This window comes from Chaetodon auriga, chromosome 8 (assembly GCF_051107435.1).
Source record: "Chaetodon auriga isolate fChaAug3 chromosome 8, fChaAug3.hap1, whole genome shotgun sequence".
In the NCBI taxonomy this organism is placed as follows: domain Eukaryota; kingdom Metazoa; phylum Chordata; class Actinopteri; order Chaetodontiformes; family Chaetodontidae; genus Chaetodon; species Chaetodon auriga.
Genome location: NC_135081.1, coordinates 14,236,542 through 14,262,403, shown reverse-complemented (window position 1 = coordinate 14,262,403; position 25,862 = coordinate 14,236,542). Strand labels below are relative to the sequence as shown.

At 41.4% G+C, this 25,862-nt stretch overlaps 1 protein-coding gene across 2 annotated transcripts; it reads left to right on the top strand.

Moving 5' to 3' along the window:
- Positions 1-387: 387 nt before the first annotated feature.
- On the top strand, positions 388-25,357 carry znf1035 (zinc finger protein 1035). Of its 2 annotated transcripts, XM_076737889.1 has the most exons (3): positions 388-4,366; positions 16,049-16,112; positions 16,199-25,357. In XM_076737889.1, exon 3 carries the CDS (start codon positions 16,242-16,244, stop codon positions 24,693-24,695), a length of 8,454 nt encoding a protein of 2,817 aa, XP_076594004.1. In that variant the 5' UTR covers positions 388-4,366; positions 16,049-16,112; positions 16,199-16,241; the 3' UTR covers positions 24,696-25,357. The 2 variants fall into 2 exon arrangements, with proteins under 2 accessions (XP_076594004.1, XP_076594005.1); XM_076737890.1 differs by lacking the exon at positions 16,049-16,112 and having other exon boundaries at positions 3,914-4,366.
- Positions 25,358-25,862: the final 505 nt, after the last annotated feature.

Genomic DNA, 25,862 nt, shown 5'->3' with positions numbered 1-25,862 from the left:
CTTGAAGTCCATGTTAATCATTAGGCTCTGCCTCTCTGAAATGTTTTTGGAAGACCTGACTCTGTTCACGGTGGCTTCTGCTGCAAATACAGCATCAATCTGAGAACTGTCCTTGTGCAGACTGCTGTCTCGAAAAGGGACATGGATGAGCTTTGGTGGATGTGGCCTCTTGCAGGTACTTTTTCTTCAGAAATCATCCCATGAGCTCTGCAAAATAAAATTAAAGTTAAGGGATTTTAGGTTTCAGTTTGATCACTCTTAATTTGCAAATTTACAAAGTTTCCTCCGGGACTCAACTGTCACTTCCCCTGGGCAACCAGTGTCCCGTCAGTGCCTTTGACTACCAGTCTCTTGTCAGTGACCCTGACAACCGGCCTCCTGTCAGTGTCCTTGACAAACAGTCTCTTGTCAGTGACCCTGACAACCGGTCTCCTGTCAGTGTCCTTGACAACCAGTCTCTTGTCAGTGACCTTGACAACCAGTGTCCCGTCAGTGACCTTGACAACCAGTCTCCCATCACTGACCCTGACAACCAGTCTCCCGTCAGTGACCCTGACAACCAGTCTCAAGTCAGTGACCCTGACAACCAGTGTCCTGTCAGTGACCTTGACAACCGGTCTCCTGTCAGTGACCTTGACAACCAGTGTCCCGTCAGTGACCCTGACAAACAGTCTCCAGTCAGTGACCTTGACAACCAGTGTCCTGTCAGTGCCCTTGACAACCAGTCTCTTTTCAGTGTCATTGACAACCAGTCTCCCATCAGTGCCCTTCACAACCAGTCTCTTTTCAGTGTCATTGACAACCAGTCTCCCGTCAGTGCCCTTCACAACCAGTCTCCTGTCAGTGGTATTGACAACCAGTCTTCTGTCAGTGCCCTTGACCATGGCACCATCTTACAGTGGCCTTCCACTGCTCCTCAGGCAGGAGTTAGTAAATGCAGAAAGTAGATGTTTTACTCAGTATGACTGTATGTGACAGTAATCCTCTTCTGTCTTTTATTTGAGTTAAAACCACCAGATCAATTAATATTATGCATTAGATGACACAAACTTGTGTTGTATGCTGGTTCCATTATGCACATTCATTTTTTATTTTTTTAATGTAAGTCATTTGAAAATAATACATAATGCCATATATGAGATACCACACATCCTCTACATAAACGGGGAAATTTGAAACTTCCACATTGTTATAGTGGGATTTTTTTTTTCCTTCTTCTTCTTTTTACCAGTGTTTATTGTTGTATCTATTAAGACAACAAAAAATGGTACCAATTGCCCTTCCAAAAATTCCATACAAATCAAACTAAATATGTGATGGACAACAATGCTGTTAGACTACCTGTGACTGAAGCCTGTCATGACAGCTTTATGATGTTTTTTTAACCTACTGCACTTGAACATGTTGCTCTGTATTCGGAGTTGTAAAATGTAAAACGAGTGGAAAAAGTCACACTTTATATTTGTTTGTGTTTCTAATAGGCCACGATTTATAAAACATTAGCAATTACCCAATCACTGAAGATATCCTTACTTTTCATCAGTTTGTCCATGTCCTCAGAGAGGAGGGCCAGTATGGTTGTGTCTGCTTGATACATGGTGAGGAAGGGGTTGTTTTCTCTTGAAATGCTCTTAACTATGCCCACTTTCACTGTGAAGAGAGGTTCAGCACAGCTGATCATCACTCCCTAAAAGGATTTAACTTTTGGAGTGGGTAGCTCACCTCTCCCTACCATCTTGATGTAGTGTTTGACATGCAACCAGAGCAGCAATCCACTGTCTAACACAAGATTCTTAATCCACCGGTGCTTGCAAAACTTAAGTGTGGATGTGCTACATGGAGTTGCTGTCATAAAATCCTTGTGATGGGCAGGGCAATTGTGGAATAGCCAGTACAGGCTAGAGAGTCCATGTTCAACTTCCCATCTGTTGGAATTACATCCAACTCTGAACACACTGTACACTATATGCAACCCACACAAATCAACATTGATGAGCAACTTCTTGACATCTTTCTCCACTGGCTTGTAAAGTATTTCAAACACTTTCCAGTTAGCATTCTGCCTGTCCATTGGAATTTGGGTGAGATTCAGGATTCCAACCTCTCATAGCAAATCCTTCTTTTTCTCAGTGACATCTTAAGCTGATGAATGGCCCATAAAATCTGAGCCAGTGTATTTAATCTTCACCTTGGGCCCATCCCATAGCTTGACATACATTTCTAACTGTTTATCCTGTAAATAGTGGTTCAATCTTTCATCAAAAAACATACAATCTTTGCTTTGTTATTTTGGACAAAGTCATTGGCTGACTTGTGTCTTCACATGACTTTTAGGAACAGGGAGACTTAGCCACATTTGGAACCCAAAGTCCCTCTGCAGATGGGGCTTTGTTTCTGGACACAGCACCCAAAATGGTCCCTTGTTTGATGGTGGACGACAAGTAATCACTGCAGCTGGCAGCTGTTGGTCACCTGAGTGAAAATGCCAGTGATGGGACTGAGTGTTGATTTGCTTGCAGCAGCCTGGTGCTTAGTTCCTTTAGCATGGCCAGCTAGTGCTGCCTCTCCCATGTTTGAAATGTCGAATGTTTTGCTGTACAGTCCACATTCTGCATGTCCAGGATCCTGGTCTTTCCCAAGCCATGCCTTACAGTTGTCCAAGTGAAGCCAGACATTATTTAATTGGCACTGTCATGACATTGCGCGAATTTACATCTTGTCAAAGTACAAGCTCCAACTAAGGTTGAAATCTGACATTACCCCACACAGAGAACAACATAATGTCAAGTGACATGATCGAGCTGCCTGAACATTACTGTTTAACTGATATACACTATTTTCAAACTATCTTAACTGAATCACATACACTCCATAATACAGGTATTTGTGAAGCAAGCAATTCCCACAAGTTTTCCCAACTTTTTGGGTTTATTAATCTTTCCAAAACTTCCACAGGCCTGGAGTTTGTTCTTCCAAATTTCATGATTTTGACAGGTTTTTCAGTACCATCCGGACTCCGCTGATATTAAAGATACAGGCTGAGTGTGTCAGATGATCTAGACCTGTTTTTTTTACTGCAGCATTTTTTATTTTTATTTATTTATTTATTTTTTGCTACTCTGAACAGCAGGTTTAAAATTTGAGAGGGCTTGTATGGTCTGGCTTGGTTAGAAATCTGTTCCATATTCATTTGCAGTTTTGTTGTATGCCCAAATGAATTCAGTGGTCAATTCATAGGTTATCAGATTCTAAGTGGTCTGCACATTCTGAGACAAATAAATAAATAAGTAAAAAAAAAAAAAAAAGAAAGAAAAGAAAAAGAAAAAAAAAGAAAGAAAAGAAAAAAGGGTACCAGCAAACAGAAGACAGCAATTGTTGGTCACAGAATACCAGACATTTTCAGAAGATCCTGTTCATCCATTGTGTTAAAATACAGGTCTTGGTAATTTTTTTTTCCTCCTCTGGAACGAGTGTTTTTTATGTGAACTGTTTCAAATGTGCCCCTTCAGGCAGTAGCCTTTTGGAGCAGACCAGCACATGGAGAGGTGGTGCCATTTTGAAACAAGTCTTACCAACAAAATGGCTGTGTGCACCTTATTAACCCTTTTACGACCAGCCGCATCTAGTCCAGCAGACAAGTAAGCATGCCTGATTGAGTTCCCCAGGAACTCAAATCATATACATGCTACATCAACACAGGGGTACTGGAACTGCACATGGGAGGACTGAAGCCCCACTGACGACTTCAATGAACAGCTCAGTCCGTCAGGACAAGAAGTACTGCCTGTCTGCCACAACAAGTAGGAAGTGCAGGGGCAGCTGCAGCAGCAAGGAGGCAACCGCGGTGCAGTCGCCCGGAAGGAGTCGTGCTACCGCCCGCCAGGCTCTGGCAGTAACAGCCATAGAACATGGAGGGGCGGGCTCTGTCGGATTCCCCGAACCTTGTTATTGGTTGTAATCAGACAGTTGTATAACGTACGCACAATATCGGGCACATTGTCTGAAAATGCGCAAATAAAGGTAATGGAGGCGGATCTGGATCTAGCGCCGCTATCCGGAGTACAACAAGCCGTCTAGCAAAACGTCGTGCTTTTCCCCGCACGACGTTTCTTTTTGACAGAACGACCCTCACCGACTCACAGTCAACAAAGAAAAAAAGGTCTCCTGACTGTATTTCCCAGGAAAGACGGAAGCCATCGGCAAGGAGGACAGCCGCTTTCTCCGCATACTGACAAAGAACGCGGAGATGTAATGCGTTTCAACGAAGTCTGCTAAGTGGATATTACAACACGGACAATGTAGCCGATAAAGGCACAAAGGAAATCTGGCGGCGAAGCACGCAAGGGAAACACGGAGCACTGATCTGGTAAGGGGTCCTGCTAAAGACCAGTTGCTGAGTTAGCTGTGGGGTATCAGTGCTAGCTTGCATTGTGCTAGTCACTGACGTAGCTAGCAAGCTAGCATCACGTAGAACATCAACCAGCGTCAGTTTAAAATTATTTAACACGTGACTAGAGCCGCGAGCTGCAGTGCTGCTGTGGATGTTAACGTTATATGGTCTTGTTGAGCTGATTGCATCTTACCATCTCCTTTTTGTCAGCTGTCCTCTGTCCAGGCTGGCTAAGAGTACAGCATCTTACAGTGACACATTCAGGACAGTAGCAACACATAGCCTCCAGGTGGTCATACATCGTCGTTTCCCATTAAAAACTGCCACATGGAATGTTTTCAAATGCTCATCTCTGTCGAAATTATCACTGAGAACAAAACACAAGTTTGCAAGAGAAAGTTTTGGTAATATTGTATACAACTTCTGGTAATCATTCATAAGTACCAGCCTTGTGGCAGCTCTGTTGATGTGTCACTGAATTGCGTGAGAGGACTCACCATTGTCACCCTCTAGTTAATTAAACCATGTGATTTCCCGTATAGTTTCAGCTCTATTATTTTGCATGATGAATCTCTCCTAATAATTCACTTGTCCATAGTTCGCTGGTAAAATCAAGTCTGTCAGTGCTGTTACATGGGAAAACCATTGATGGTGACTTGACCTACAATGTCCGCCTTTGACAGAGTTCTGCATTCCAGATAGCCCAGCAGGTAGAGATGGACATGTTGGAATATGATGCAAAAGTCCCACACACACCCTTTTGTACCATCCTTCTAGTGGCCTCAGTCAGGCACTGAATTTTGTAGTGTGCATAGTGTTTCTGTCATCTGTCAAAAGGTGAAACAAGATAAAAGATTTGCTGTCCACTTATTAGGATAAACACCTGTCTACAACTGCACTTCCTCCTGGGATGGATGTCAGCAGAGAACTTAAAATTGTAGCAAAACATCTCATGATCCCTTGGAAAGAGAAGCTCTGTCAATCTATACCTGCATATGCTCCCTGACCACTTTATTGCACCTGTACAATCTAACACAATCCAGTGTACCAGCTCTGCTACGTATTGTACCTATATGAAGCCTATAGCCAATTTTATTTCTTTGTTTAGTTTTTTGAGGTATTAATTTAACTATATGTTAATTTAACAGCCTTAATACAACCCAACAACTGTCTATAACCACTGTTGGGTTGTATTAAGGCTGTTTTTGAGTGCTTTACCAAGGCAGCTGCACTTGCTTGAGGTCCAGTTTCCTTTGCTAAGCATGTAGAAGTAACATGACCTGGATGAATGAGAATCTTTATAAACACATTAAGGCGGTAGTTCAAACTACAGATTGTATTTCCACATTTTTTCATGTGTTCGCCTCCATGGACAGGCAGACTGAGAAAGGGGTGTGTTACCTTGCTGCCATTTTTGCCCCTGTTTGAAATCAGAAGCTCACTAAACTCAGATCAAGCTAGGCAGTTTTAATCAAATATGAATCAAGATTCTTTTACTACATTGCATATTTCTCACCTCAGATTATTTCAGAAACATATGTTCACGTACTGTGTAGCTGTAAAGTTAGTATGAAAGTTTGTGACAAGGCTGCCACTTTGTGCCTCCTTGAAATTGAATGAGCCAAAACCAAGCACCGGCCAATTCACAGTACGTCACCCCACAGTGAGTGCGTTTAGTGGTCCGGTGTGGCTCAGTGCATCCTGGTTGTTGGATTTTTATTTATTTATTTATTTTACCTTTTTGAGTAAAAAGGAATACCACAGCCCTTTTTCTCTGGTCATGTAGCACCATTTTTTCTATGGCACAGGCAGCCCAGTTTTTTTGAAAAGTACATCTTGAAGTTATCTTGAAGTTAATATCTGTCTGACAGTGTCAATCAAAACTAAACACATTATCTTTGTAAAAGTAGAATTTATGGTTGAGTTGTTGTTTTGGATTACATTAGATTTTACGGCTGTACAAAGTGCCCATTGAGCGGAGTTGATAAATGCCAACAGTATAATATTCAGTATTCCATTTCACTTTTCTAAATGATGAAACAAAAACAACCTAAAGAACGAAACCAATGAAAAATAATGAAAACAAGACACCGTAAGGTTATGTTGGCTGTGTTGTCCTAGGTATCATTTCTTGTTGTGTCCATCTAGGAAGTTGTATTTTGCATTTTTGCCTCTCCTTGAAAGTCTCAGTCGTTCACAAGCAAGGATGGGGCGAGGTTCACCACTTCGAGAAAAACTGCATGGACAAATAGTCCAGCAGTTTTAAGAACAATTTTCTTGACACACAATTGCAAGAATATTGCAAGAAAATCAACATTGAATTCCAGTGACCTTTGATCCCACAGGCAGCACTGCATTAAAAACCAACATAATTGCATAAAGCAGTGATTCTCAACTGGTGGGTCACAGACCCATTTTCAGTGGGGTTTGCCTGGGCAAAAAAAAGAAATGCTAAGAAAAAAAAAATCATGTGCTGTTATTTTGAAGGAGATTATTTATGCAGTGGAATGCTGTCTATTCGTGTCGTGGCTTGGGTCACAGCTTGTCATTAAGGGTTGATGGTGGGCCCCGAAGGCAGACCAGTTGAGAACCACTGGCATAAAGGATATTACTACATGGGCTTGGGAACAATTCATAAAACTGTTATTGATAAACCCAGTTCATCACTGCACCTAGAAATGCAAGTTAAGACTGTACCATGCAAAGCAAAACCCATATATCAACAGCTTGAACCCAAGCTCATCTGAGATGGACTGATGCAAAGTGGAAAAGTGGGCTGTGGTCTGACGAGTCCACATTTCAAATTGTTATTGGAAATCATGGACATTGTGTCCTCCAAGCTAAAGAGGAAAGAACCACCCAGAAGATAATCAAATGTGATTAAGTATGCCATGGTTTGCATAGTTTAAACCATTTTTTAATTGAATGTACATAACAGTCACTATACTGTGATGTATGCCTTTACTGTGATGTAAAATTACATGTACCATGATAGAAGATTTTGGCCATATTGCCCACCCCTACTGCGGTCTGACAAGTCTACATTTCAGAATTCTTTTGGAAATCATTGCCATTGTGTCTTCTGGCCTAAAGAGGAAAGGGACCATCCAGATCGTTACCAGCTCAAAGTTGAAAAGCCAGCGTTTGTGATGGTATGGTGGTGTGTTTCTGCCCATCACATTGGTAGCTTGCAAATCTGTAAAGGCACCACTAATGCTAAAAGGTACATACAGGGTGTGGAGAAACATATGCTGCCATCCAGATGACGTCTTTTTCAAGGATGCCCCTCTTTATTTCACAAGGACACAGTATGCATGTGTCAAAACAGTGTGGCTTTGTAGTAAGAGTGCAGGTACTGCCTGGCCTCTCTGGAGTCCAGACTTGTCTCCCAGTGAAAATGTGTGACACATTATGACGTGGAGACCCAGACTGTTGAGCAGATAAAGTCATACATCAAACAAAAATGGAAAGCATTCTGTTTTCAAAACTACAACAATAGACATGTTGCCATCTATTGTCAAGCAAGTTTTAAGAGAAGCTTTGAAATTTTGCAAAATAAAAAAATAAAGAAAATGTGCATTATGTGAGTTTCCACAGACTGGTTTGGAGTGATTAAGTTTCATCAGAAGTTGGTAGTATACACTACGTTACGCATGGCAATCATAAACAGTCAGTAGAAGAAGAAGAAGAATATTGAAAACCGGAAACGTGAGGCTCCCAAACCACCTGAGAGAGGAATTTAGAATTTGTTCGTCTAGGCAAATTGTAATTGTTCATTCATGTCAGATGGTATTGGTCATGTTTCATGCTGTCTGGAGACGAGTATTATGAAGAGAAAGACTGTTCTGGGAATATCTGGGAAGACGTTGACCTCCGAAACAGCTTCTTCCTCTATTTTGCGATTTGTAGCAGAAAGAGCTGATCAGTCATGTATGGAAACAGGAGGGAATTTTGTACTAAAAAATACTGTAAATTTGGAAGGTACCCTCTTGATTTGTGCGATTCAGACTGCTAATTCCTCATGTAGCCTGTGCCAAAGAATGTCATTGTACTTGTACATATTTGAGGAGCGCCCAGGGTCTCAGGTGCTTCCCATCCGGTCTCTCTTGGGTCTCAGTCTTAATGTAACTTACCATTTTAACAACCTCTTAAAGTGTTGCACTGGCACCATATCCTTTACTGCTAAGGACTGTGTGCAAAAAGCAGCAATTCCATTTTGCATTAGTTTCCTGTTTGCAGGATATTCCTCCTCTCTTCGATTGTTGTCTAGTCATGCAGGTTTGTGGCATCACTTGTTAATCCAATACACACATTTCATATCAGACCTGTTGAGTCCAAGCATGAATCCATAGTATTGAAAACTTTGTATGTAGTAGAAGAGGGGAAGAGTGCCCCCCAGGAGAGAAACTGCCCCTAAAATTTCCTGTATGCTTAAAGCTGCAGTACATGAAACCTGTGCAAACCCATGCCTCTGTCTGTGCTGCCTCATATCATTCCACTAAGGCTTTCCCACCAAACCTATGAGTGCAGCAGAGCAGAGGAAATCGTTTGCCCTGTAAAACCTAATAGACACTGCTCCACCGCTTTGCATACCCCAGACATTAGAGGTACCTGCTATGCCATCTAACAGCAAAATGAGAGGCCAATACACCATTTAACGGTGTAACAGTTTCTATGCTTTTCAGTTAATCAGCAGCAGACAGATCCAGGACCATGTCAAGGGCTGTGTGCACAATAAGACAATATTGTGAGATCTCTTCTTTAAGGAGTAGTGCCTGCTCCATTTTTTTTAACATGAAAATACTGTTTTCTTGTGAAAAAACAAAACAATGGTTTCAATGCATTTGATTGAGTTGAGTGGGCTGGAGGAATGTGTAATTTTTAAATACTAATTAAGTGTGGATTATCTTATTGGTTAACAGTAATTGACTACATAGAGCAACTTGCTTGATCATTCTGGTTTTGTGTGATACGGACCTAGTGTGGATGCCCCATATTCCTGCTAATAGCAGACACCTATAGATTACCTTGCCATGGGAAATTGTACTCAATAATATCACTGTCAGCCAAGCCAACACAGTATACACTCACACTAACGGTTAAACCCCTAATGGTTTATGGTGCTAACCATTGCATGCAATGTCCCCTGATTCCAATTTGGCACATTCCCCATAACTCTCTTCCCTGTTATCACTGTATTCTTGTATGTAAGTATAAAGGAAGGAATCTGTCTCTGTTTTCAGTCTTTTTCTAGTCCTTTGATTTTCTCAACAACCGTTCATCTGATTGACACTGTCGATTGGGTTGGGTTTATTAATTAATATTAATAAACAATGCCCAATGTTTCTGTTTCACACTGTTTACCAGCTTGCAAATCCTCCTCCTCCTGTCATTCCTGCCGCCATTCCTGACTTGTCTTTTTTTGTAGCTTTTATCCAGAATCTTTGGAAAAAATATCACCGACCAACTCATCAAGTTGGTTGAGGTTCTTGAAATCTTTGACAAATTTCAATCTGGCTTTCATCGCAAGCATAGTACTGTGACTGCTTTACTGAGAGTAACCAGTGATATCCTTATGCATGCAGAGAAAGGTGAACAATCCATTCTTATCCTACTAGATTTGACTGCTGTTTTTGACACCACTCATCATGCCATTTTTCTTGATAGGTTTCATAACTATTGTGGCTTTTCTGGTACAGCTTTAAAATGGTTTCATTCCTGTTTGACAAATGGATATTTTAATGTCTGTATAAAGAATCATGTGTCCCCCTCAGCACCCCTACTGTGTGGTGTCCCCCCAGGGGTTGGTCCTTGGACCAGTCCTTTTTTTATTGTACATGCTTTCTCTAGGTCATTTGCTTAGCTGTTTTTAGGGTGTGTTTTTCAATACTTCCATACTTGCACTTTGCGGGTGTATTGCTGAGGACCCAAGGAAGTGCAGTATTGAGTGTGAAGTAGTTTGGGTGAGTGGTTGTCAAGAAAAATAAAAAAAGAAACCTCTACTATTAAAAAGCACCTGCACAGTCTACTGACAGTGTAACCATGCTGTGACGAAAGAAAAAAAATTCACACCATTACAGTATTGAAGAGAGGATTGTGTCTTACCTGTGGGGTGCATGGTACATGTAGCTGCTTGTTTTGCAAGCAGAGTCTTACCAGAATATCTGGGAGATTTTCCAGCATTTTGTATATTTGTCCTTGCCAAGACATCTCATACCTTGCACATGACTTATGACTTCAGTGATCAAGACACTTTTCTCTGAAATCTGAGCATGTCTTTTTTCAATGTTGAGCTGTTGAAACGATTGTTCCACAACTTCATCTAAAAACCAAGATTAGGATCTGTCGGAGTTGTGGTTGTGTTGCTAGCATACTGATATATATATATACAGTGAACAGGAGCACTGCTGTGGAGATTTTTGTGGTTGTTGGAGGTGTCCAGTACAGGGATCAGAAAAGGAAGAGGAGGTGGTGGTAGACTGCAACAACAGTTCTGTTGCTTTTTGGTGTGCCAATAAGCTATTCCACTAACCAATACCTGGGTGCAGGAACATCTAAAAGAAATGCAGTCATGAAATACCTTCTACAAGAAAGGCCTTCAGGGGTAATCCCATCCTTTCTGTTTTGTTGTTTCATTGATGTTGTCAGAGAATCCACATCTGAGTTGGCCTGACCTCATGTTAAAACTGTCAAAATTGATGAGGCAGTCATCTACAAGCAAAGGTAATTTTATGACGAACAATTGAAAGTAAAGTATTTCTACCAAGTAGAAGAGGAAGAAGTACTCCACCCAACTCCTTTTACAGTTAAATTCAAAATGAAATTGATTGATCATCTACTGTCTCATAGACTTGTCAGTAAACAGTAAACATGATTACTTATCAGCAGTAGTTAAGGGGTAAAATGCTTGTCGGTTATCCTAAGCTTAAATGGCAATTGGTAATAGTAAAAATGCATTCACAAACAAGCTCTGTGACCAAATTGGCAATCATCAGCTTGTGTCTTGAAGAAGTCTGCCAATACTTACTACCAATAAGTTTTGGCAGGTGGCCTGGTGTGCAGGTACATGCCTGCTACCTCAGACCTTACATTGTGTTCACTGCCCACTGTTTCTCTGTTATTGCAAGTAACTGTAAATAAAATTAAGCCTGATGTCATACAATTAAGTGTTGATGTCATACAAATACTCTCTTGGGAATGTTTGTGAGTCACAGTCTGGAGCCCTGCACAGCTTGACAAAATTATGTTTTGAGTTCCTCCAAATTTGAAGTACACTTCTGTTGCCAGCAGCTTTTATTCCAACCAGTTCACTGTAGCTAAAGATCATAAATGTTATTTGGGTGAAGAGTTTGCAGAGAAAAAGGAAGCCCCAGTTTAGCAATATTTTGGTGAAGCAGGAGTCATGGGCTGGCAGATGATTTCTAAATGCTGCTTTTAAAATTGGTCCAAGGCAGGCATCTCAAACTCATTCCACAAAGGGCCTTGTGGCCGCAGGTTTTTCGTCCAACCAATCAAGAGCATGCAGTCTGACCAATCAACTGTCTGAAGACTGAGATCAGCTAATGAAATGAGTCAAGTCTGGTGCGCTGCTGCTTGGTTGGAAAGAAAACCTTCAGCCACTCGGCCCTTTGTGGAATGAGTTTGACATGCCTGGTCTAAGGTCAGGGGCCCACCGGGGCGGCTGTCTGTGATGAGGGGAGTCATTTTTAGTGGTTTGACAATATTTTTTCAAGCATTGACACTTCACCTTTCTTTCAGTGTGTTACTGGTTTAGAATAAAAATAGAAGCATAGATACTGCACTTTGTACACTATTGGTGTCTTTTGGACTTACAGAGGAAACCAAACCCACAACCTGTGTTCTGTTTTTCAAACACTATGTTGGCTTAAAAGGTGGCTTTGAAAAGTTTGCAGTTCCTTCCATCATGGAAAACGGCAGCAGTAGTCAGGTGGGACTCACAGCAACTACAATAGATTCCAGCCACAGCCTAGTATTACAGTTTAATAATGTGTCCATAAAAACTGCTCAAATCACTCCTGCATCAAAATCCACAACTCCACTATTCCTCTGTATGCTCAGCATATCCCAAACATGTATACAATTGTGCTCATAAATTTACATAGCCCTGGCAGAATTCATAAGATGTCTACCATCATTTTAAAAACATGAATGATCACTCAAAATGCATTTCATTGATTTTTAATGGAATTCAAATTAAACTGTAAGGCTTCACAGAATAGTACAATCATTACACAAAACATAGCAATAAAGAAAATTCTGAGATCCCCATTCAAAAGTTAGCATACCCTTAGATTTTAATACTGTGTATTGCCCATTTTAGCACCAATTACTGAGGCCTGAAGACTATGATGGCCACACCATAATCTTCACTTTTTTCTGCTGCAGCAACTAAAGGGTCGACTTTGTCTTTTGGATTTTTGATCATGTCATGTCTTGTTAACTGTGTCCCATGTACAGCTTCTGGGCTACTGAAGACAAATTGTCCCCCAGTATTTTCTGATAACATGCTACATTCATCTTTCCACCGATTTTGCCTAAATTCCCTGTGCCTCTGTAGCTAATACACCCCCAAAAGTCAGAGATCCACCTCCATGCTTCACAGTAGGGATGGTGCACTTTTCATCATAGGCCTTGTTGACTGGCCTCCAAACATAGTAATTATGGTTGTGGCCATTGAGTTTGATTTTGGTCTCATCACTCCCAATGAATTCAGAAGTTTTGAGGCTTGTCTCTGTGCCATTTGGCATATTGTAAGCAAGTTGTTTTGTGGTATTGCTGCAGGAATAGCTTTTTTCTGGCAATTCAATCATACCGCCCATTTTTGTTCAAGTGCCTCCTCATTGTGCATTTGGAAACAGCCATACCATTTTTTTGCATAGAGGCCTGTATTTCAGCTGAAGTTGCTTGTGGGATTTTCTTTGCATCCTAACCAATTTTTCTGGCAGTTCTGCCTAGAAGAGAATCTGTTTGAGGCCTACACAAGTAACTTGTTATTGGCCCCACCATATGCAAGTTTTTGCCTCTGCCAAATGAAGTCCTGATGGCCTAATGGTATCTGTTTGCTGATTCAAGGAGATCCACAGACTACCCAATCCTGAAAGGCCATCTCCTTTACCCTGATGGCCTCCATCACTATTGGTGGTCGCCAGTGTTTCTTGAGTTACAGATGTCACAGGTACTGATGTCTCTCTGACTGAATTTTCAAGATGTCATATCCACATTGTAGCCTTTAAACATGGCCCACTTGCATTAAATGTATCCAACCATACGAAGAGTTGAAGACCTTGCAAACAGGGCCCTCTGCCTAGTGTTCCTACTTCACCCACACAACACATTTAGGTTTGCCAGGTCTGTCTGGTAGTGTTCTCTGCCACCTGATCCAACTCACCACCTAGTGGTGATTGGTTGACAGCTCTTCTCTCTTCACCTGAGTTTCCAAGACATATGGCCCCAGATTTGACAACAACTACAATGATGAGCAGTCTTCAATGTAAAGTCTAACTCTCCCTGGATGACTCTGAAAAAATGAGGACTTAAGTAGAGTAGTTATTTTTATTTACTCTATTAAATGTTGCTTGTTTAGTCTAATCAACGGCCCGAAACCCAAAGATTATGAATTTTAAACTATCAGAAAAAATACAGCAAATCCTCACTTTTGAGAGTCTGGAACCAGAAAATGTTTGATAATATTGTATTGGATGGTAATTACTGAAACAACCAATTTTGTCACCCCCTGTGCTGTGCATCAACCTATATCTAGTTGGTATTCTTCTACCTTTTTGCAAAAGCTCCAGCTTCTTCCCATACATTTCAAAATTAGTCCCCATACCTAGCTGTCAATGCACAAAGCCTTTTGCCTTAACCCACCACCTGGGTGGCATTGTACACTGCCTGGCCAAAAAAAAGTCACCACCAAAAAAAAGGGTCACACACTCATATTTTGTTGGACCACCTTTAGCTTTGATTACGGCATGCATTCGTTGTGGCATTGTTTCGATAAGCTTCTGCAATATCACAATTTTTATTTCCATCCAGTGTTGCATTAATTTTTCACCAAGATCTTGTATTGATGATGGGAGAGTCAGACCACTGCGCAAAGCCTTCTACAGCACATCCCAAAGATTCTCGGTGCGCTTAAGGTCTGGACTCTGTGGCAGCCAATCCATGTGTGAAAATGATGTCTCATGCTTCCTGAACTACGGTGGCCGACAAGGGCAAACACACCACAAATGGCAAAACGCTGCAAACACAGGAATGATGCAAAGCCAAAAACACATAAAACAAATGCAACAGAAAAGCGCTGCAAGAGCAAAATGCTGGAATCACAGAAACAAAGCAGAAGCAAAAACTTACAACCTCACAAAACAAATGCGAAAGAAAAATGCTGCAAATATAAAAAAAAAAAAACACACAAAACTCCAAAACAACTGCAAGAGAGAAATGCTGAAAATTCACTCCGCAAAACGGAACTGCGCCAGGCCACTAGGGGAACTCGACCTGAGGAATGGACCAGTCCTGTGGGACCAGACCCTCTTGAAAGACATGAAGAAGAAGAAGAAAAATAAGAAGAAGAAGAAAGTTGGCTGAATCCTGGCATTGTCATCTTGGAATATGCCCGTGCCATCAGGGAAGGAAAAAAATCCATTGATGGAATAACCTGGTCGTTCAGTATATTCAGGTAGTCAGCTGACCTCATTCTTTGGGCATATTGGGGAACCTAGACCTGACCAACTGCAGCAACCCCAAATCATAGCACTGCCCCCACAGGCTTGTACAGTAGGCACTAGGCATGATGGGTGCATCACTTCATCTGCCTCTCTTCTTACCCTGATGTGCCCATCATTCTGGAACAGGGTTAATCTGGACTCATCAGACCACCTGACCTTCTTCCATTGCTCCAGAGTCCAATCTTTATGCTCCCTAGCAAATTGAAGCCTTTTTTCTGATTAGCCTCACTGATTAGTGGTTTTCTTAAGGCTACAGAGCTGTTCAGTCCCAATCCGTTGAGTTCCCTTTGCATTGTGCATGTGGAAATGCTCTTACTTTCACTATTTAACATAGCCCTGAGTTCTACTGTTGCTTTTCTACGATTTAATTTCACCAAACATTTAAGTGATCACGATCAATCAGGATTTTTTTATGACATTTCTTCCTCGAAGACGATGATTCCCCACTATCCTTCCAGTTTTTAATAATGGGTTGGACAGTACTTTACCCAATTTTATGTTTGTGTTAATGTTTTCTCTGCTTGATGCATGCCAGTGTTCTTCTCAAACATACTAACATCTTTTCCACGACCACAGGATGTGTCTTTTGACATGGTTGTTTATGAAATCAAAAGCTACTCATTGCATGAGTTGGGGTTAAATAACTTGTGGCCAGCTTTTACCGATTTGCTTAGTTAAATCCAGGTGCTGACTTTTTTTTGGACAGGCAGTGTATTAAACCCTTGGGCCTCTGTTTTTGGATGGTGAGTCCACATGGTATGTTGCACCAGACAGGGAGAATCACTGGGACAAACCAACCCCTACACTACAATACGGTTGCAGTTTGCTCTGTAAATTCTTCCTCAGGGTCAGATTTGTAGTGGCTTGTGAAATGTTCGCAATGGTAATATGAATCACTTTTTTTTTCCAGGTTTCTATTCAGATGTAACCCACATCATCCTCAATAGCCCTCATCCTTATATTACGAAGGAAAGGTCAGATTCTTCTTACTGTGTTAATATATTATGTGATAATGGCTTTATTCTGTCTTTTATAATTCTGTGCTTCTTTGTGTTTACAGGATTGGGTAAAACATTAGGCTTGGTTTCCAGTCCTTGCAGAGAATGGCTCATGGGTGGGATTCATACTTCCATAACCTTCCACCTTTGTCATCGGATCCAAGCACTTTGAGAAGGACGTCAGAGTCAGAGGGAAGTCTTACCCAACATATAGAGAGCTTCATTGGACATCATGACTTCCCTGACACAGTGGCTTCACATGAATCCCCTGAAACAAACTCAAACTTCAACACAGACTATTATACAGATCCTAGTATTGAAAATTCCAGCTCAGACTGTGTATATCAGAAATACTGCAAGGAAACACAATGGCAAGCTGATAGAGAACAAATGGAGAAAGATTACTTGCCAAGATGTGGAAATGGTGATATAGATTTTGCCACAGATGGATTATCGACATCAGAAACTTTTCCTTCATCTTTAGTATCAGATTTACAAGGACTTAAGCAAGACTGTGGAATGCTAGCTACATCATTTCTTGAGGACTACTCAGATGTCAGTAGCTGCTCCGATGCAGATGTCAGTGAATCAAGACCCTCTTGTAAATTCATGGCAAGTAATTCAGTTCCAACGCCTAAAACTGATGTTACTATAAAACACAGCTCATCGGAATGGCTTTTCACTGATACTGGAAATATGCCATTTCCAACTGAGAGTCCATGCCCTAATATGTCAGAGACTAAACTAATTTTGCCAAGTCTATCAACTGTGAAGGAAGTAGAAAATGTGATTGAAAGTGCACAAGGCAAGATGGAAAGTCCAGAAAACACTGTCAAATGTTACGCAGGACACACTCAGCCCTCTACTACTTCAAACATGGTGACAAGTACAGAGAGTGAGCCTGTAGCGGACAGAAATGATAATGATAGTTGTGAAGGTCAGAAACAAATGGAGGATGTGGAGCAAGACCTCATTCAAGGAAAATATTCCAACATCTCATTAAGTGGCCAAGGAAACTTGACTGGTCATGGAAGAGAGAAGGACCCAGATGGCAATGAGGAGGAGCATATCACTGCAAAGGCTCCAAGCATCATGGCTACATTTGACAATGAGCAAGATTACTTGGATGAAAAAGAGAGGGAGGGGCTGGACACAAGTGAAATCCTAAAAGGAGAGAGGAAAGTATCAGGTTCATCAGAAAATGAGAAGTTTGATGAGCAGAAAACCCCAAATCCCAACTTCACTTACGGTCAAGATGAAAATATGGAAACCGACTGTCAGGAGAAAGACATTCAGTCATTTACCTCTCAATCTTCAGATTCACCAAGTATCAAAGTGGACAGTTTTAAAGGTGATACTTGTGAGCTGAGGGAAAACACAAGTACCTTGAAAAGCAACAGTCATAATGTCGAATCCTGTTTGCAGTTATCTCAGCAGTTTTACAAATGTGTAGCAGAGGACAATATTTGTGAGAACCCTGCTGTGATGAGTGACGGTCTTTTCAGTAATGCCGGTGACAAGAAGGAGCAATGTGTTCCATGTCATTCGGATTCGTGCTTAGAGCCAAATAGCTCCAATGCGGATAGAAATCCCTGTCCAGAAAAAGAATGGACAAGTGCAGTAGAGAGGACAAATACCACATCTGCCCCAGATCCATGTTGTAATGGTCCCGGCATCACTAGTGACAGCCTTTCTATTGATACTAGCAGCAAGAAGCGAGGTAGTGCTACCCACGTAGAATCCTGCTTACAGTCGAATAGCTCCAGCACAGATATAAAGTCTGGTCTAGAAATGGAAATAACAAGTCCTCCAGAGAAGAAAACCACAACCTCTCTTACAGCTCCAGATTGCTGTGGCCCTGTCATGACTAGTAACATTAAAAAACAAGGTGTTTGTAATAGTTTAGAATTGTGCTTACATTCAAACACCTCAAACACAGATATAAATCCCTGTCTCAAAAGAAAATGGACAAGTCCAGCAGATACAAATGCAACCTCCCTTTCAGATCAGCAACAGTCACTACATCAAAATCCAGTGGCCCTAGAGAAACCAGAAAGAGATATTGCTGAAAATGCAAAAGAGTCATATGAAGAACTGGGCTCATCTACAGAGGAACCATACATGCTTGGCATGCTTTATGGTGAACCTCTGTCAAGAGAAGACTCCTCATGTGACAGTGATGAAACAAAACCTGACACATGTCAATATAAAGACCCTTCTTTGGCCAGACCTGATGGTAACAGCCTGAATCATTCAGAAGGACAAGCACCTCAACTGACATCCTCTGTACAAATGAGGAAAAGTCTGCAGCCTGTTGTAATAATGAAAACCTTAGAGCCGATAAATGGAATGAGTAGTTCCTATCATTGCGCGGGTTGCAAACACGCAACCAACAGTGTCGATCAGCTCATTGAACACCACTATTGTTGCCATTCAGTGTACAGTTTCCAGTTTTGCAAGATTTGTAATCTCTATCTGATGGGGAATGAACAAGCTGAAAAACACGTTTGTGGTGTAACCAAAGAAAACCCTCGGCTCCCTTTTGCTTCGAGCCGACAGAAGAAAAGAAAACACCACGGCCGTCACAAGTGCATTAGGTGCGGACTCATATTTTCTAAAATAATTCAGTATATCAGGCATATGCGGACCCACACTGGCAAGACACCCTTCAAATGTAATGGATGTGGATTGTATTTTGCCCAGGCTGGTACCCTGCAAAGACACAAGCGTATACCCGGTAGATGCAAGCCGCCAAAATCTCCAGTTACAAATCCTGATGCTGTTACCAGTGAAACCAAAACACCACCACTGAAGGACTTGGTACAGAACAAACCATATGCAAATTTGTCCAAATGTTTTGTGAAGCTTGTTGACATCTCCAAAACAGATCTGTGGAGTGCATATAGTAATAACTTCCCAACTGCAGAGAAGGCCGAAAAACACTCCTACAACATACACAAGGGAAAGACCCTGGCAGCTTCACCAAGCCAGTCTACTGCAAAACTTAGTGGTGACGAAAGTCAAGAAGTAGAGAATGAGACAAGAGGAAAACATAAATGTCCTCTTTGTCCACGGCTTTTCAAGTACTCATACAACAGGGCTCGACATTTGCGTTACTGTGTCAGAGATTCAGTATGTGGTGGTAAAGAGAAAGTTGCTGGGAAATATCGATGTCCCTTGTGTCACGCTACATTCACTTTAGCATCCAACCGATATAGACATATTAACACATTTTGCCTGAGAGAATGTGTTAATCGGCTTGCAAAAGAAAAGAAAAGTAAATCAAGGCAAGATACCGAAGAGAAAAAAACAAAGGAAAATGGACCAACACTGTCAAGGGGAAATGAACAGGAGAAACAAGCACCTTCAGCTCTAACAACATCCAAACCTGTACCACGCTACAAATGCAATTTTTGTCCAGCAGTTTTTTGTCATGCTTCTGGAAAGTACAGGCATATGAAGAAACATGAGTTGTTTAAACTCACTGGCAAAATGTTCAGGTACAGGAATTCCGTTTTCTCTATCATGTCTAAACCAGCAACTTCAAGCAGTGCAAAGACTGAAGAGAGTAAGGATAACTTGGAATCAACTGAAGAAAATATCAGTCTTGCCCTGAGTTGTCATTTTTGTGGAAAATGTTTTGGCACATCCCAATCACTGAAGAAACATGAGCGCAATCACAAAGGTGAAAGACCATACCGTTGTCTGGAATGTGGAAAAGGATTCAAGAAACGTGCCTATCTAATTGGTCATAAAATAGTTCACCAGAGGAGGATTCAGTGCACTGTTTGCAGAAAGATTCTTCCAACTATTGGAGAACTGATTCAGCACAGAAGCTCACATCTTAAAAGGGGAAAGCTTCAATGCCCAGATTGCCATCTGCAGTTCCAGTATCCTGCACATCTGCTCAGGCATCTAGATGGCCACAAAAATAGAGAGAAAAAGGCAGTTCAGCTTGAAGATAGACCACCTTTAAAACCCCAGCAGTCATTGGAATCTGTGAAAGAGCAGAGTGGACCTAAGCAGCTACAGTGTTCCTTATGCAAAGAGGTGTTTAATGATGCCCAAATACTAAGAAAACATTGTCTTACACATATATCTGGGTCCTCGTCAAACCAGTGTCCATTTTGCAAACTTGATTTCAGTAGTCGTCGCTATTTGTTGCGACACATGATCAAACATACGGGAGACAAACCCTTTTCCTGCACTAGTTGTGGAAAACAGTTTTACCGTGACTTGTACCTTAAACTTCACAGTGAGAAGTGCTTGCCTGATGCAACCAGACATCTTGTAACAGAGTCTGACACTACGACAAAGGGGTCACATCAGTGTGCCTATTGTCCACGGGTGTTTTCAAAGAAAATACGGCTAAAAAATCATCACCGTGGCCACAAGGTGAACTCTCTACTTCTATGCTCAAACTGTGGGCAGTACTTTGGATTTACAAAATTAAGCCAGCATCAAAGGAACTGCATGGGGACAGAGCTCAATGCTGGCTTATCCCCTAATGGTGATTTCAGTAAAAGCACTTCTCAAACAAGCCAGAATGTCCAGAAAATGACTTTCCGGTCTAATGCAACAAACATGCTTCAGTTTAAATGCCCTCACTGTACACAGAGGTTCAGGTATAGATCGTTACTCTTGAGACATATTGTCTCACATACTGGTGTGCAACCCTATGCATGTGTACACTGTGGCCACAGATTCGGTAGTCGGACAATGTGTTTGCAGCATGAAGCTTTCTGTGATGGGGTTTACAAAGAGGGGCAGTCAAAAGTCAAAACTGATGTGGCAAAACAATTGTCAAACATGCCTACTCTCAGAGAGGCAACACAAAAGCCCAAAACAGAGGCCGAAGCGGAGTACAAGTGTAAATTCTGCACAAAGACTTTCATGAAATCACGAAACCTAAGACGTCACATTCTGACACATAATGAAGTGAAACCATATCGCTGCAAAGCCTGTGACAGCTGCTTTTCAAGGTATGATCATCTGAAAGTACACCAGACTCGTTGTAAAGGGAAAAAATCCCGATTGGAAGTCTGCATTCCGAAAATCAGTTTAGATGATGTTGGCAAGGGTTGGCAACATAAGTTTGGCATTGAACCTGCTGAAAAGCGGGAGACATTCGAATGTGAAGTCTGTTCAAGGATCTTCTCAACTCAGTCTAAACTTTCCCGACATAACACAATGTTCCACATTGCAAAATTATTCAAGTGCACAGGCTGTGGCTCGTCATTTGCTCATGAAAAATCTCTGAAAAAGCATAAGAAGATCAAAAGATGCAGAAAGGTCTCCAAAGAAGCAAATGCTTCTCTACCACTGGGAACTAATCCCCCAACAGAAAATGTGGCAAAATCTGTCAGTGAGGTCAGAAATCGAATTCTTGAGAGGATCCAGCCTCATTTTAACAAAAAGTACAAATATGTTTGTAATTATTGCCCCCGTGTTTTTGGAAACCGCTATCAATTAGGAGTGCACACCCGCCTGCACACAGGAGAGAGGCCATATGCTTGTGATTATTGTGGTGAGAGATTTATTAGGAAGGATTATTTGCAACGTCACTTCCCAAAATGCACCAAGAAACCACAGCAAAATGCATTGCTCTGTGACAAATGTGGAGGATTTTTCCCACGAGCCAGTCTTGAAAATCACAAAAAAAGTTGCATTTTAACGAAGTCATCAGTTTGCCCAAGCCAACAGTCAACCTCTCAAGGCCCACCAAAATGCTTTTCTTGTGCATACTGTAGTTCCCGTTTTTTGCTATTTTCACAGCTCCAAGAGCATTTTTTAAATGCACACAAGATGGAAACAATGGTTCCACCAGTGTCTACTGCTCCACTACAACATCATCTATCAAATATGCCAAACATCAAAGAAGAGCCTTTGGATGAGAGTTGTGACGAACGCCTTAATGATGGGGCTAATTTAATCTGCAAACTAGATACAGCTCTTGGTGGGGAGATCCCCAAGCCATTCACCTGCTCAGAGTGCAAAATGTCCTTTGTAAGTAAAGCTGGACTGACTGGTCATCTGCGCACACACGCAATGGTGCATCCTTTTAATTGTAAAACATGCCAGAGAGGCTTCTGGAATAAAAGTCTTCTACGTAATCACTACAGGAAATGTAGATTTGGACATATTTCAGAGAGGAATACAACCCAACAGTTGGAAGCCCCTTTGAAAGCAGAGATTGATTTTGCACTGAAGGACTCTGTGCTAGTATTCAAAGAAGGCTCCAAAACAACTGGCACTGGGGTTTTGCAAACCAACTTCTCCTGCAAAGAGGACTTTATGGATGAATCCCCACAAAATTCAGATGGAAATGAGGTGCAAGGCAGTTCGAGCAAAGAGAAAAAGGCTGTGCAGTACCAATGTTCAGAATGTGATAAGAGCTTCACAGATGGGTTGATGCTCATTAGCCACCTTGAAGACCATGGACGACAGGAACAAGAGAAAAAGCGCAATACATGTCGTAAGTGTGGCCGGGTGTGCGCTAGTCCAGGAAATCTTGAAAAACACATGAGGATGCATGAAATAAATAAGAAATATTCTTGTCCCGACTGCCCCAAGGTTGTTTACACCTTATCTGATCTTGAAATCCACAGATCATGTCATGACCCAAGTAAACCTTACGCTTGCAAACTATGTAATAAACGGTTTTGCACAAGACCATCTTTATGTAATCATTACAGTGAAGACCATCCAGATGATGTATTTACTTGTCGTTTCTGCAACAAGACCTATTCAGTCAAGAAATCACTGGCAAGACACTATAGAAAATGGCATAAAAAAGAGCAGAAAGATCAAGCGACCGCTGTACAGGAGAAGAGCAGCACTGAACAACAATCAAGCAGTCAAGTCAGTACAACTGGTGAAAGTGATGAGGATGAAAATAACGGCACAGAGGACAGCGACTCAGACTCTGCACCATACTTCCCATGTCATGTGTGTGGCAAGACATTCCCAACATCAGAAAGTCTTGAGGATCATCAACGGTGTCACCTGGGTGAAAAACCACATGAATGTGCCGAATGTGGCAGATGTTTTTTCCAGGCATCCCAGTTGCAGCAGCATCAACGTATGCACAAGTCTGAATTTCAGTGTCAGGCATGTGGCAGAGGTTTTGTCTCTCTATTTGCACTTCGTAAACATAAGCATACTCATGGAAAGAGCCGTCCATACCGTTGCTCCAAGTGTCACCTCAGTTTCACAGGGCCCACACAATTAGCAGAACACATGTCCACCCACCGTGAAGAGAACTTCCCATGTGACATATGCAATTGTGTTTTTCTCTCCAAGAGTAGTAGAGCTGAGCATCGGAAAAGTCACTCTAAGTCAGGTGACCATAACCGACCTTCAGCTTCAAGAGAAGAACATAAAACGTCTGCTGCACTCTCTGAAAGCTCAACACTAGTGAACAGAGAACTTAAATATCGCTGTGGTGTTTGCAGTGAGCGTTTCAGAGACCCAGAGAAGCTCTCAGAGCATGGCTGCATGGCAGCGAAAGAGCGACCATACTCCTGTTCGGACTGCGATAAACATTTTCTGCATGCATCTCACCTGAAAAAGCACAGGACCACCCATCAGCTACCATGGTCTAATAGTGAATATCCATGTAATCAATGCAACAATAGTTCTTTCTCGTCTCAGCACTTCCTAAGTCATCTTAAGAGCCATGTTGATACTGCAGCAGAAATTAAATGTGAAACAGAAGGTAAAGCTGGAGATCTGTCACATGGTTTCATATGTCCAGTTTGCCATCAGTGTTTTGCTAGTGCCACTGAACTGATTGGTCATTTTCCTACTCATCTTGACAGTACATTTGAATGCAAAGTTTGTAAAATGACATTTCCCTCTGGAGGCAAACTTGAAGAACATGAGCGCCGTCATCTGACATCAGCTACTGAATTTGAATGCACGGAGTGTGGCAAGAGCTTTTTGGGAAGGGATGCCTTCCGCCAGCACCACTGTTCCCGTCAACAGCACAAAACAATGGAGAAGGAATGCTCAAATGCATCAGAGACGACACCCTCTCCTACTTATCATCAAGCACCAGGAGAGGAGGAGGAGATTGATGTTACAGGAGATGATTTGTACAATTGCCCTGTTTGCTCGATGCAGTTCTCCTCAAAAAGTTATCTCTTGGAGCATCAAAATAAACTGCACCCAAATGAGAAGCCATTCAAATGTGAGATTTGTGGAAAAACATTTGCCTTGAGGCGGTACCTTAGAGAACACGAGCAAAGGCATCGTAAAAAATTTGCTCAAGACACGGCTCAGTCAGCAGAAAACAAGCTCAAATGTATTCATTGCCACACCAGATTCAATTCAGCACAAGAGCTGTCTTTGCATATGAGATTGCATGCTGAAAAAGAAGTTGGAGAGTACCGTTGTGATATGTGCTACAAGTCATTCAGCCAATGGTCTCTCCTTAAGCAGCACCAAGAAAGTCATGTCGGCGAAGTTGTATATGAATGCACTGAATGTGACAAAGCCTTTGCTTTTCCTCACCTACTGGAGGAACATCAACAGACTCATGCTGGGTCCTCTCGGTAATGGTTGTTACCCTATTTCCCTTTGAATAACTGTAACTAAAATAAATTGAAATTCCTTTCATGCCTTACATCTGACTGGACCTCCACTTTTAATCCCAATTTTGATCCAGTTTGTATTTTTGCCCTTGTTATGTACTTACAAAGTTTTTGACTCATGTCAGTATGACAGGGCATCTTGTTCTGAGTTTTTATTTACATTGTATATATTTCTAGTTCTATTATTGGAATTTGTATACCACAAATTAGCCACATAGTTTCTTGAAAGTGTTTGTAAATCTATGACAAAGTTATGTAAAGCTGTTTAATATGCTGTGATGAACACAGACAATGCATGATGGGATGATGGATAAAGGCTGAAAGCTTTTAATGTTTGACATTTATTTTGAAATAGATTTGTCAGTTTTGTTTACAGTAAAGATAGATTCAAACTGGTCATTTTAATCTATTGGTATTTTCTATGACTATTCATGTACTATAGATAATTTTGTAATTTTAAGTTTAACATTTCCCTGTTTGTCATGGGTTGCATTCAGTTTTTGATATTGATAAGCATCTTGTACAGACATTCAAAAGATGCTCTAATTGAATATTCTTTTCACAACCCAAGGATGTTACTTTGAGTTGATGCATTCAGTTAACGAGTAAAGTCAACAAGAAAATCTGTGTGTGGGTCTCGTTTGTATTTCTGTGTACTTTGGGGAAGCTAACAGAGGTGAAGAAAATGTTGACTGGTTATGAAAAACCTCAATGCTTTTAACCAAAATAGTTGATTTCAGATGTTCCACCAACCCAAGTTAGCGCTAAAATGGAAGAAACATGGTTATGTGGGTAAAGACAACATATCCTGACTACCAGTAGTTCAAATTTGTCCTCTGTGGAGGACATTTGTAAACCTGAATATCTCCCAGCCACTGCATACTACTGAATTAACTCATTTTGCTATCTACAGAGAACATTTAGGGCTTTTTAGTGATACCAAATGTGAAGGGGTGGGGCTTTGGTACCTTTCTCTTTCTCATTAAGGAAAATGGCGTCCATCAGTGCAAGCGCATTTTATGGGAAGAGGAAAAGTAAGTGCATAATACTTCTTATTGAGCAAACTTTGGTTTGAAATGTTGTTGCCGTATTTTATATAAGTCTCTTAACACATTAAAACATTGTCTGAATT